Below are 14235 nucleotides of genomic sequence, written 5' to 3'. Positions count from 1 at the left end.
CACTAGATTTCAACAGAATGACATGCTGAAACTCGGAAGTTTCTTCGAGCTACCCAAATTCCCTGATTAGCGAATTCTTACAGATCTATCGGAAACTAACTGTATGGACAACTAGCTAATCCACTAGCAAGTCAGATGAAGTGACTATCTACGTATGGATAATCCGTTATGATCTCTGTGTCGTATACATGAAATGTTAACTGAACGTATGCGTTGCATAACGGAATTTTTGCATGTTTCCCTCTCCAAAAAACCTTGTAAAGAATAAAACGAAAAAAGAGCCGGCTGCTGATCTGTATGGCCTAGTGAACTACTGTCCGATCAGTTTTGCCCAACAAAAAAGCCTCGGTAATTGATGTGAAAGGGAGCTGTATTAGGGCAGCTGGCTCCTAAGGTCAAACCAGCAGATGTGAACTTCAACGCTTGTCTTGTTAACTCCACACTGACATATGCTAGGAGACATTTTGAGACTACTGCCCTTTGCTTTTTGTGGTCCTCTTCTGACTAACGCTTACAGTGAAAGGAACAGCATGTAATGCAGTTCTGCATTCAACTCTCTTGATTGTTTAACCAATAACCTACTCGACAGAAGTGAATTAAGTTTACTGCAGTTTCTTATACATGCACGTTCCTATACTATTCCGTTCACTGTCTACTAAAATATTGTAGCGCACTTTCTACTTCCTACGTGGTTCATTGTAAAATCAACTTGATTGGTATGGCGGAAGACTCAACCTGTACATCGCACTGGATAACAAGAGAATATGTAGTGCCAGTTGAGAACCACGCTGTACACTACACTATACCATGTTGTGCTCTATATCACACTAAGTCTAATGTGCTATACGATACTATCGGGTCCAGACAGCTCAGTGTCATGACGCAAATCTACTTAGCGGAGGTTCTGTGGTTCGAACCCAACCTAGGCGTCGCGTCCGCTCCTGACCTGCCTTGGGAAGCTTAGCGGCATCTCAGCTCGCGTGCTTCCTCCATGTGGCTTGGCAGCTGAGCAATCAACATTATTACTCACCCCACACTTTGCTATAGTTAATCATGCCATACTATTTATAGAATGAAATGTCAATAAAAATGTTTTGTCAAGGCTAGCGTAGCGAGTCCCCAGCTTCCTTATTAAGTAAGCGGACTAAACAGACCCTTGCGAATCAGTCAGATGCCCCTTGATTTGGCTTCTTTTGTTACAAGTGTGAGCGCAGGTTCAGGTTTGTGTGAAGTGACAGTCATTGCCAAAGCTTTGTAAAGCTTGAATTCACGCGTTTGTTTTATGCGTAACTATTTGCTTTTATGACATTTGTGAACAAACCAAAAGCAAACTGAAGTCACCTTCAGTGCAATCTTCAACTGTCCCAGCCCCCATTCCATTATTTTATTGTAGACGCACAATTCCCTCTTGGTGAGCTAACACATCGATTGCTCTTTCATGCGCCTAGTTTTTATTGTCCACAGTAAAGCAGTCAGGCAAAGATATACATTGTCTGTTGCGTGCAAAAATAGTGTCTTTCAACGTGCATGCCTATCACACTGGCTTTTCACCCAATTTACAAATGTCGCCAGATTGCAGAAGCGTGCCGATGGCTCTGTAGTTTGCTTTTTTCAATCTCTCCAGCCGAAGTTTTGCAGCTGAGTTAACAATTCTGTATTTTACCTGTGCAAATATCTGATGGTAACTCGGAGTTTTCTGTAACTTTACCAGTAGTGTCTTCCGCCTAGGCTTCATGCTAAGGTTACTAAATGCAGTCAGAAATATGTCACGACTCTCGATCGAATTTTTTTCAGACGGTCACTTAGAAAGGGTGCATAGAATTTGACTTGAGATGGGGAGGGCAAGGCACGAAAGCGCATCCTTACTCAAGAACTACTCCCGTAGAACAGAAGTTGTTTGATCCTTCCCAATTTGCAATAGTTCTTGAGAAAAGGCACACATGTTTCCACTTATGCAAAGAAGGTAGATTTCATTCATCAGATCACCTCCCTTCTGTACTTTTCTCCTATCTCTGTCTTCGTAATGTACACAGACATAATCGTAGTTTGTCCAGGTTAGTCAGTTACATTCCTTGTATGTCATGTGACCCTTGACCAACCGTTGGGCTAGACTTTGCAACACTCCCATCCTGAATTTTCTGTGCTGCTCCACTGGCCTATAGACACAACTGCAAAGTGATTTCTAAGAGAACATTATCCTAGGTTTTCCTCTTACTAGAATTCCTGAGCTTGTCAGTCGACAAAAGACCCTCGTTATGACCTCTGCATATACCCCGACTAACGAGATAAACAAGTGAAAATACATTCTCTTCCAAAACGATTATTCAACAAATTTATGGTATGTATGAAGCCGTTTCTACGGCGTATTTTTTTATGATATGCGGAGACCCAGTGAAGTAACCAGCCTTTGTAAAATTAAACGTTACAAATCTGTACCTAAATTTGTGCAACTAAGGATATCATACAGTCAGCAATCCAACCAACTGCTACTCCCCATTTGTATCCAGATGAATAGTCCCGGGTTAGACAGTCTGATTGTCAATACAAATACGTCTTAGAAACTATGGTGCCACAAACCTTGGCCACAACAAACCGGCAGTTAGCTGAGCGAAGACGTGTCTCCTATTGTAACACACTCATTTGCAAATCGATTTTGCTTTAAATGGGACTTAAATTAATCACAGATGAAACTCTCACCTGTACAATTATGCAGCTGAATGTGCTGAACAAAGGCCAACTCATTTATTGCAGTATATTTTCTCAAAGAAGCACTACCTATAAGGTTGCCGAAAACTCTATTCATGCCCGAACGGCTTCACTCCTATTCGAGCTTATCGGGTAAGCAAACAGGCCGGCCTCATATCGCAGCACACTTTCTAGAGAGAACGCAATTTTGCTTTAACCAAGGTTTCTCCTTTCAGTATGCGTCCACATTTGTTCTACTTCTGAATTGGATCTTCGTGGACCCACATCCCCATGTGTCCGACTGACCATTATTTGCACGCGTGACTTTGAACCATTAAGTTACAGTGCGCATCTGCTAACCACCTCTTATGTGCGACTGCCTGTTTCCGTTCGTAATATCTAAATTTATCAGTTATTTTACGGATGATCCTCGTTTGTAGTTCGACAGCTCATGCAATCTTGCACTGTCCCACTACTTCTGTATACCGCTGGCTTCACTGATAAAATTTCCGCCCACTGCACTCCAGATCGCCACACTTTGCTATTTCTCGTCGTAGGTTCCTATTCATGGAGCTCCTGAAAGGTACTGCTTTAGAAACAAACCCTTAGTTTCTACTGCAGTATTCGCCGTTTGATTCAGCCTTATTGCTTATGTCAATACTGATATCTCAAAAGCAACAGATCTTTCATTAATCTAGCTCAAATCTTCAGGTCTATGTGCAGTCGCAAGTTGGCAAAGACTGCTTATGTGGGATTCACACTGCTCCGGTCTTTACATTGAGCCCTTGTTTTATTAGGCATGACCAAAGGCCGTTTCTCTAAAACAGACGGCTTTTCCATGTTTAGCTGAATAACCCCTTATTCAAGTTGATTGGGAATTCTGATAACCAACAAGTGGACGATTAAATTTTGAGCGTCATCATTTTGAAACACTTCTTACTTCCATCAGTCTTTGCAGAACGATGAAGAGAAATGATCGTTATGTGTTCTGGCTTTAGGATTTGACTCTGATCTCATCTGCTAATATATTCCACGCTAATCGTTCGTTCAAAACCAGAGAGGTAACCAATGGAGATAATTTGGTCCTGGAATTTCCTTGTTGTTTCCCTTATTCGTCTCATTCGCTTTCATTATTCGCCTCATTTCCGAATAACTCGCCTATTCATTCATAATCTCACACGAGCTGAGTCTTCCATATGTGTAGGATCTTGAAGCATCTGCCGTTCGGTCTTTGTCTTCAAATTAGATTGATGACATATCCTAATCAATGTAATCTGGCGTGGTCCCGTGTAGCTATACCTTCACAGATAAATGATATAACAAGGAATCGGCAACCGATTTATTCAAAAACTCTATTGATCATGAAAGTTTTGATGCCCCACACCTGTCGGTAAGTATGGTGCTCTTGTACGTTTTCGTTCTTCATCACTTAACACTATAGTTCGTTCCATCCGAACCTCCGAACGACACTCAAAAATCAGAACTAAACTGATCACAGCCCAGTTACTTGATATCTTGGGGGACCACTGAATGGATGAAGAATCGTATAGTATATTATGCTGAATTTCACTAAACTATCACTTGTCATATCGAGTGTAGTTCACACTCGCAGGGAAAATATGATTACTTCATAGTTTTATGCCTGCCAGACTGAAACATGTTGATAGATCATAAAAAGATCTTCTTGGCCGACATATACTGAAAACATTGAAAACAGAACATACACTAAGCTGAAATAATCCAGGAAACTGACCAGCACAGTACCTTTTGCTAGAAGCTGTGACCCAATTCTTGTGAAGAGCAGGGAACTCAACAAAAAAGAATCTACCCCTTTCGGAAAGGTTCGGTAACAACCAATAAGCTTATTGCTGGACAAATTTTTGCTTTTGGAACAAAGTCGTTGTCAGGCCAAGTGACTAGGTTACGAAGCTGTTTGAGATTTAAGGTGAAGGACAACCAATCAGCTGGCGCAATCTAAATTTCTGTTATGTGTCGACCGAGGGATTTTGTAGGCTAGGGTGTGACCAATTGTTAGGCCGATGGGGAAAGTAGCCTAAAGTCTAGTTCTTCTAGTTAAGTTCACGTGATGAACGTCGTTTGCACTTTCTACCGGTCTGTGTGGATGAGCTAGTGCTATGATAGATGTGTAAGAGAGACTCTGTGAACTTTGATCAGTTTGGGATTTCAACCCCGTTATTCCTAATGATTCTGCGTGAATTGGCAAACACACACCGTCATATGTCAACTCGGCTTGGGTAAAACCGCTTTCCATACGCTCGCCACTTCCACACCCTCCATGCTGTTCACGCTGTGATGCCTGGTAATTTCCATCGCCTCGGCTATCAGCCGCTGTGATGTGAATAGCACTTCCCGTCTTAAAACTTCCATATTGTCCGAATCTACTCTGTCCCGTGCCTGTACCGCCATCGCTGAGACTTTGACCAGCGTCTGGTATTCTTCCGCATCCGTTGAGGTTTGTGCATCCTCCTTTTATTCTCGCCAATTCTGCTGTGCAATTCCCTGACAGTTTGTCCTGTGTAAACCATAGTGCAATCATTTCAATGCGTTTTATACACAAATTCCCTCGTCCTTTCAACGGCAAGAAGGATCATTCACCTGTACCAAAACTGAGCGTATCGTTTTTACTTCTGGATAGCTACTCTAATGTTGGTTAAGTTCATCAGTCTTCGAATAACCTCCAAATCCGTTCCTTACTTGGCCTATATGCCGGAGCCAATATCTAAGTTGAGGCTCAATCAAACTCACTGGGTAGTCTATTTCTTTGTGTCCGTTGGAAATATCGATTTTGGCTGCCGTTTGCTGGATCTCTTCTGTGCATAGAGCTCTGACTCAATGAAACAGTGATGAGACAATATTGGGGTACACAGACTATGGATGTGCTGATGAGTCGTTTAAGACGGTTCCTATGTCTGTTAGGTTTTCATAGATCTTGGTCCTCAGTTTCCCACTACGCTAATGTGTTATACAGTCCATGAAGGGTAATATGCCTGAGGTGGACTCTATCTCCATGCCAAATTTAATGTGTGGATTGAAAGTACTGCGAGAGTCGTGAAAGCTAAACCAGAAGAACTAGACTTTGGGCTGCATTCAATTCCACATAGGTTTCCCCATTGGCCTAACAATTGGTCACACCCTAGCCTACAAAATCCCTCGATCGACACATAACAGAAATTTAGCTTGCGTCAGCTGATTGGTTGTCCTTCCACCTTAAATCTCAAACAACCTCGTATCCTAGTCACTTGATCTGACAAAGCCTTTGTGCCAAAAGCAAAAATTTCTCCAGCAATAAGCCTACCGATTGTTACCAAACTTTTCCGAAAACTGTGACTTCTGAATCGGTTAAAATTGTTTTTCACCTGCTTTAACAACCACCCCTACCTGGAAGGTGAACATCCAGCAGTCTATTGAACTAATTGCTTTGACATGCGGATCGATAATAGTGGAAACAGCAAAAGATGAAGTGATACGCACGAATGCGTTTATACGCCACGAGCAACTTGAAAACCGGAGTTCTACTGACAGTTGCGGGAGGACTGTATTCTTAAGAGAAATCCTGTAGAGAGATAACATTATTAGTTCACTGTGAACAAGGTTTCATCCCTGCAGTATGTGCTCAGACGGAATGTCACGTTATGCATTCAGAAAGGGAAATTTTCACGAGCTAAGTTAGCCTAGGTGGTCGTTGGCTTGCTCGCTGAGCTGCGCAATTCGATTGCAAACGTTTCATCACCAATCGGGGTGACGTCATTGGTGGGTTTTTGCAGCCACCGACCTATCGCTACGCTCCACCGCACCCCCCTTAACAACGCACTGATGATGTCATCTCGGTTGTTGATGAAACGTATTTCAGTCAAATCGCCCAGCAAAGAAAACAAGTCAGCCACCACACCTACCAAGGTCTATCGGTTGCTACAAAACCAGTCGATGATTGTCATCTGTGCCCAAAAACAAATCAACTGCATTGAGTGTGCTCATTTTTAAACCTTCTGGTTTCTTCTGTACCCAAGAGAAAATACTGTAAATCTTCATCCCTCCTGAAACGCAGCTTGTGAGTGAACTTATGGTGTACTTTTTAGCAAAAACTCTTAAGCGGATATGACAGGTTGACCAAAAAATACCTCCACTATCGTTTAGACGAGCCCTGAGTCCCCAAACGTAACTGATCCACGACTGACCAATACAGGGTGACAGGGATACAGTTGATAAAAATAAGTACTTATGGAACTCCCAAATGCCCTTATTAGTGCGATAGCAGGTTTGAATTTGTACGAGAAACATCTAAGGTGTAAAACAAACATTTACGATCGATGGTCAAACAACTTACATATATTCGGATTGCGTCTCAAATCGACCACCGCAAGCGAGTGATTGCCTCTGCATTCTTCTGGCAGTTGTGAGGTTTCTAGTTTACCGACAAGCATTGGGCTTGGAGTTCCCGTCAATACACGTAACCAAGTCATTGCTGATCTGTCGCTAAGATTACATGCCTGCAAATCAACAGCTTTGACCCATAAATCATCGAATAAAGACTCAGCAATTCTGATAGATCCAGAGTCACCCAGTCGTGGGTTATCATTCAAGGTGATTCGGCGGAGGCCTCCGAGCTGGTCGAGAGCTGGGCAACGATAACGCAAGGAATCTTGCCATGCTGCACTGTGTCTTTGAATTGTTTGGTGCTTCAGAATATGAAGTGGAAAGTATGATTTGAAGTCAAATCCTGGACAGCCTACTAAACAGATACAAGTTTTATATGGCGTATTTCATTCCATGGAATTCAGCATTCAATTGTTACAAAAAAATAACACTACAGAAAGTAAACTACAGTTACCTCTGAGCATTCAGTTAGTATTTGCTTCTTTTTAGCAGAGGTTTAGACACACAGGAGCTTGTAAATACAGGAAGTGTCAGGGGGAGGAACAGTCACTGCGTCTTTTTATGGTCCACAAAATTCATACCAGCTGTTGTGTCCTTACCTTCGATACTGATAACTGAATTTAACCAGTTTGAATTTTGCTTAGGGTTTTCATAGTCGGTTATTAGAACCCGGAGGGTTTGCCGTCATCCAGATAGAGATGTACTTAAATGGCGGTGAGAATGTTTCAGCTGAAACAATAATCCAAAGCTGAGAAATCCGGATTTGAAAAAAAAATATGTAGACGTTTAGTAGGCTTTGGCGTAAATCAATAACCACTCCTTTTCATCAGCAGCGAATTCCAAACATAAAATGCATGCTGATATTTCATAGTGCATCTTGCGCTTATTCCCCTAAATTACAGTTAGGCTTACAAAGTAGGCACCAGGCTTATCCATACGTTTCTGAGTGTTTGGATACGCCAGCGAACTAATTTTACTCAACGTCTCGCCAGTCAACGTCAAACAGAATGTACGATACTTCTTGTTTTAGTTTACCAGTTGCAGTCGCTTTATCGTCAGAGTTAGGCTTCTATGACGGCTTACAGTCGTCAACAGATTTCAACCTTTGTTTTATCAGCGTCAGCTAGGGTTATCATATAACGCTCACTGTTGACGTGATGATGACGGTGTTCCAAGTTGCACCTCTACACGTCAAGATCATCAAAGAATGCAGAATCCTAGTTGAAGAGTGAATACACTTTCAATGTAGCTGACCATCATTCAACTTAAAGATCTCATGACTACTTGAAGCACTATTATGAGTTTCTGCTTACTCAGTGTATAAACCCCAAAATACATTGAATGAAAAGGGCTCATAACTGTGCCACCATCACTGGTGTTCTTAGGGACAACTAGTTGGAATGTCAATGAGTTGGATATCTCACACCTTAACAAACCTAGTTCTTTTCAATATGGAATCCATCATCATTTGCACCTAAGACTATCACAACATGCCTTAATAAGGATATGGAAAACGAATCATCCAGAGCATGAATATAACTATAAAAGTACCAAAAGTGTTTCTCAACTAAAAGCCCACTGTTAGCCCACTGTGGGTTTCGCCCTTCTTGAGACGACACCAATTCAGCTGGGTTTCAGCTGATTTTAAATAAGCATATCTTGCCGACCTCGCAACAGAGGTTGCTTTGTTTCACACAACGTTCAAGATCTCATGGGACCACCCCATGATTGCAGCGTACAGCTCGACCAACCAGTCTTTCCGGTGATTGGCGCATGGAGGACTTCCTTCTATCGGGACTGTGTACTAGATTTCTTGGGAAACAATGGTTTCCGTTACAAGAGCGAAACACTTAAAATTATGCTTCAAAAAAATCACTGACCCTTTTCCGGTTCTGTGGCGGAACGGGCCCCGCACAACATAGTATCACTTTGACACAATATTTCAGTGTCCTGTTAGACGTAAATACACGTGTTTTGGCAGGAGGGAAACTAAGCTGTGGACAACTTCTCCACAGGAAATGTTAAGATGGTCGGATTTCTATTAATAATACTATTCATTGATTCGTACGGTGCAAGTTTTTTTTGCCTTTATTGTGCAGTACATAAAACAGGAGTGAAACAGGATCCATCTGTGTGTAATTCAGACGAAGAAACTTCAGTTACTCTCACACTGGTTCAATGGAAAACAAATCAAATACTCGATAAATTTGACCTTTTTTACAAAGTATCCAACTATATGTGAGCGAAACTTTTTCTGAGAAATGACTGAACAGTGGAACGAGGCCAGTAAAAAGTGGAAGATTCGTCTGACGGATCGCACTACCCAAGAGGTCGTTAAAGAGTTCAGTAACCTGCCCTACCCAGAGCTCACCAGCAAGCTACAGTCACATCGGCAACAATAATTCCTAGAAAGAATTGCAACTAACGAGTTATCGGTTGTGAGTGAATATTGGACACAAAATCTAATGCAGAGACAAACAGCACTAGCAAAAGGATAATTTTGCAGAGCAGGTTGTGTCATGACTTTCTCATAATGTTTTTTTATTTAGAGAAGGAAAGTGTGAACGAACGCAGAAGTAGCCCGAATTAACCTATAGAAATGAGACTAAAGTGCGATTCGGCATTTAAGTGATATAATCGCAGATTAACAAGTGTGGTTGCAAGTTTAGAATTGTCAAAGAGATCAACAACATACCTCACGATGAAAACTGATCGTATTTAAACAGAATAAGGCATCAACCATCCTCAATCTAGCGCTTCAGGTCACATGGTCACTTTTTGCCTGCTTACGAGAGCAAAGATAAACGCCTTATACAGATTTTCTTCCTGAAAGCACTAATTCTAGCTTGGTGAAGATCCAAAAGTTCAGTTATGATTTCATCATAAAATTGACGTCACTCTGTTTCCAAAAGCCACGAAAACTGTTTCTTCTTTGTTTTCAATTAACAAGGATGTGCATCTCATAAACCTCCGGGTAGATTCAAAATCGTGGTCCTCGCTGAGACTCCTGAGATACGCGCTGCCAAGTATCCTCAACAGGGGCGAAACGACTGCACAGTGCTTCTCACAAACATTTTTTCACATTTTTTATCACAAACATTTTTCATCACTTTGATGGAATTCCGATTGACGATTCTAAAATCCTTTCATACGTCCACCGTTATCGTTGCTTTTTCCCCGATGTTGTACTTGGGTTGCAGGGTTCAAATGCAAGCACACAGAAAGACAGTAGACAGTAACAAGGACATCACTTTGTAATTCCGTGAAGTCTTGTTTATGACACGAGGATCCAAATTTTACAGCAAATATGAAGAAAAATCTCACAATTAGCCTACCCTCATACAAGTTGGTATCAAGTTTAGCTTTACAGGAAACTTCCGCAACTTTATGATACACAGCGTGTGGCCCTGCCATTAACAATGCTTGCTCTTCCATTCACACTACGCTTGGAAATGTGCTGATTGTTTGTGACGTGTAAACTTTGAACTGTCAATCTAAGGGATCAAACCTAACAGGCCCATGGTGATGACGCAGAGGTGATCCTAGGCCTTTTCACAAAGCGGCAAATGTGCAGAGATTCTGTAAATATTATCTGAATGCCTTATTCTGGGTGTTCGTTTTTTTACACTGGTTACCAAGTCAGTAAACAGTGATATAATGTTTGACGTTCCTGATTTCAAACCTTTAGATGAATTCGCACCTCACGCTAACACTCCTGTACCAAGACATTGGCCAAGATGTAGAACTAGTCTCAACTATATCAAATGTTGCCGGTGTTCTGAGGCATCTTCTCTCGCACATTATCGCGATTGATGAACCAAACTTTTTGAGCTTCAAATGCTTCAACGTTATTTTCACTAACATTCGTGTAGTCAGCCGACCCTTGTAAGCCTTGTGAGAACGGTTAATCAGATACCAAGTGCATGGTCTATTTGTGCAGTCTGTATGTATTTCGACGATTAAGAGCACAAGCTGATATTGCACATCAAGGAATAAATATTATCGGGCAATCACACAGGAAAGATATCGGTTGATTCCTGCTGTTTGGAACTAGCGGTGTTGATCCAGGACAGCACAGTACCACAAATATTATGACCGCTGCTAGTAGGCAATTCGAAAAACAGACCCATGACTCCAGAGCAATCAGGAAACGAACATTTCTATATTGACCGATCAGTGAACATAGTGTCAGCACGAGGAAACGTGGGCTGAACGGTGGTGCATTGACATCAACCGATGAAACAATATAGATTTATACATAGAGGTTAAATAGTCTTAGCTTATAAAAATGACCGCCTTCATAAGTTCTTAACTTTGTGTGGCGAAAGCAGGGGAGCAAGTGGCTTCTAACAAAAGAAGCAACGGATAGCCGCACATAGTCTTAAAATTCGACCAAATGAATTCGCACTAAATGCCTTCAGCTTGTAAAGTCGACTCAAAAATTTGATTTGTTTTTCGCATGGTCTGAGAATACATCTCTCAAAAAAATCAAGGTGAAGAACTTTCAGGATTTTTCCTGGTAGAAGTTTAATCTAAGATATTTAGTTTTCGTTTGAATGTTTCATAATTGTTTGTTGGCTATTAGCTTCATTCCCAAAGGAGTGATAACTGGAGAAATTTTATTGGGCACTGCTCGGTGGATCAGCTGATTCGCAGATATCACCTGACTTGCAGTGTGCTGAAAGACATCCATATATTAACGCACTCTCAGTTAGCTTTCAACAAGGTTCGTAGAACGCCTTATCCTGCATCTGTTGGCAATAAGCGCTCCAAAACCCCATCCAGGTATGCTATTAGGACAAATTGTTTCTTTGTTAGTTGGTACTCCAACCGTTTTCAGTCGAAAAATGAAAACAATCTTAACTCAGGGATAGCACCCTCAAAATAACGGGACAATGAAATTTTTCGCTGAACTGTTTGGTGCACACGTTTCCCAACAGAAAACAGCGAGCGGTGACTTATGATTTTTATTAACGTTCAAATCTATATTGGATAGCTGTTGGACAGCTATTTGTCTGAGTGTATACTGATGCGAACTTCGATCCCGTGTGCATCAAAATTAATAACTGTGGTACACGCTGAGAAATTTCCTCCGCAATGTGAGTTGGTTGGGAAAAATGTCTAGACACAGGGAATAAACTCAACCATGTGATAACAGTACATGATTTGTAAGAGTAACCGGTTTTTTCTAATAATCCATTTTTAAATCACAAAAGAATATATTTATATCCTTGCCCGTATGTTTGAGCACAGTCGGAAACTGATTCCCATGTGGATGGTTGTTTCTTCTTTTTCTGCCCTTGTAAACGTAAATATTTTGAGTTCAAGTGGGACTTAGGGATGAATTTAAATTCAGTCGGGGACCGGGTCTAAGAAGAAGGGCGGAACCAGTCGTGGATTTTTGAAGGCCTAATGAGGTGTGTTGAGTAAACACCTTTCTCCACATTTTTCTGTGTCTGATGACCTAAAGGTCAAGTGAATGTCATTCCGCAATGTACATTTGCCATTTCTTCTGGATAAGACTTTAACTTATCAACTTCCTTGTAAGTCGATTGTCAACAAGAATCTGTGGCTTTTAACCGGGTACGTATAACGTTTAATTGCCTCAGTTAAATTAAGTCACCAAAAAGATAGTTTTCACAGTAATTTCAGAAGTTTTATCCACTCACTCTGCGCATTAATCACTCTGGCTGTTGCGAAGCGCTGAACATATTTGTACGTAGCCAACCCATATAATTGAATCTGCTCTGAGTTATACGATTATGTCCCGTGTTACACCACCAAACTACCGTTCCAGTTACGACACCAAAATGCATGCCGGCTCAGGAATGATTCCACTTCAAAAACAATAATTATCCATAACTTCAACAGTTGACAGATATGACAGTCGAGCTACTGAGGAATCGATGCAGGGTGGCGGTATTCCCCACTCTAATTTATTCAGATATTTATGTATATGAGACGTCATAATTCGCCGAGTAGTCAATACTTCTCCTTTCGAATACGATGGTACAAAGGATTCTAGCGTCAAATACACTACTCGCATTGGTGCTATAACAAATAATGCTTCGTAACGTTTAAGTCTGATCACGCTGATAGTTAGAGAGGTCCAAAAAATATGAATGTAGATGTAAAGCACCAATGTGATGAGATTGTCACCCCAACGGGAAGCAAGTCCGTAGATGAAACAAACCATATAAAACTAGAGCTGAGAATTTCCAGTCCGTGAAATGTGTGACATTTCCTAAGAAGGCATATCACAGTGGACATCTGTGCAGCAGCATAGTTGGAAAATTATCACTTCAATCTATCTCATATGCACAGACGATATCCAAAAGTCACATCATCAAACAGTTCTGGACTGGACCTGACTGAACGTTGTCCTTTGTCATCCTATGCTGGTCCGCGAAGCAGCTACTCGGGAGCAACGGGAGGAATTCTGGTGTACAGGATCTGCGTTAATCGTATCTTCGCACTCCATGAGACGCTAGAACAAATGCGCACGAGGATCCACAGCTTTCGTAATCTGTTGACGAGTTTGTCTGCTTTAAAATGCTTGCACAGCATGAAATGCACCATTGGTTTATCGTTACACCAAACTATTTGTATTTTCTGATTTGCATGCGTGTGGAAACATAGTGGCAGATTTCCTACAGAAAAGGACGTTCGTCAGGGATGCTCACTTACTCCGTTCCCACTTAGTTTTTTTATCAACGAGATGAACATTTGGAGGTCTTCAAAAAACTGGTGTCTAAATGGTTGCTGACGAAAACTTTGTTGATCTGGGATCTGCGGACATAATTATTCCCATCTTCGAAGAGTAAAACGTACAAGCGTTTGTTATTTATGATCGGAGTAATACCCCCTTTTGACATGCACTTAGTGTAAAGTCCTACTCCTGGACATGCAATCACTGAGCACGCCAATTACAGTCCCAGGATGGGATAATTAAGGTTTTGAAGCATTTGTTTTGGAAGTTGTATAAGTTCCGATGTGTGAAAGATGAATTCAACGCGCGAATCTACAAGGCACAGGTCACGTTGGCTGGTGTGAGACACCTATGGCGTCAAAAGATTCATCTCTAAATCGCAAGGGACATGCAAGTAAGACTACAGTACGGACCGTTATTCTGCACGACTGTGAGACTTACAATGA

General features: G+C 41.4%; 1 protein-coding gene across 1 annotated transcript in view; it reads right to left on the bottom strand.

Moving 5' to 3' along the window:
- T265_02073 (hypothetical protein) overlaps positions 1–14235 on the bottom strand; it is a gene marked incomplete at both ends in the record, with an annotated part of 55043 nt that overhangs the window by 33465 nt on the left and 7343 nt on the right. The window contains one exon of the mRNA XM_009166232.1: positions 7031–7359. Coding sequence (XP_009164496.1) covers positions 7031–7359 — 329 coding nt within the window. The remainder of the gene's footprint in view (positions 1–7030; positions 7360–14235) is intronic.

Source organism: Opisthorchis viverrini (assembly GCF_000715545.1).
Source record: "Opisthorchis viverrini unplaced genomic scaffold opera_v5_24, whole genome shotgun sequence".
Classification (NCBI taxonomy): Eukaryota; Metazoa; Platyhelminthes; class Trematoda; order Opisthorchiida; family Opisthorchiidae; genus Opisthorchis; species Opisthorchis viverrini.
Note: the sequence above shows the minus strand (reverse complement) of the source record. Positions and strands in the feature narration are given on the sequence as shown.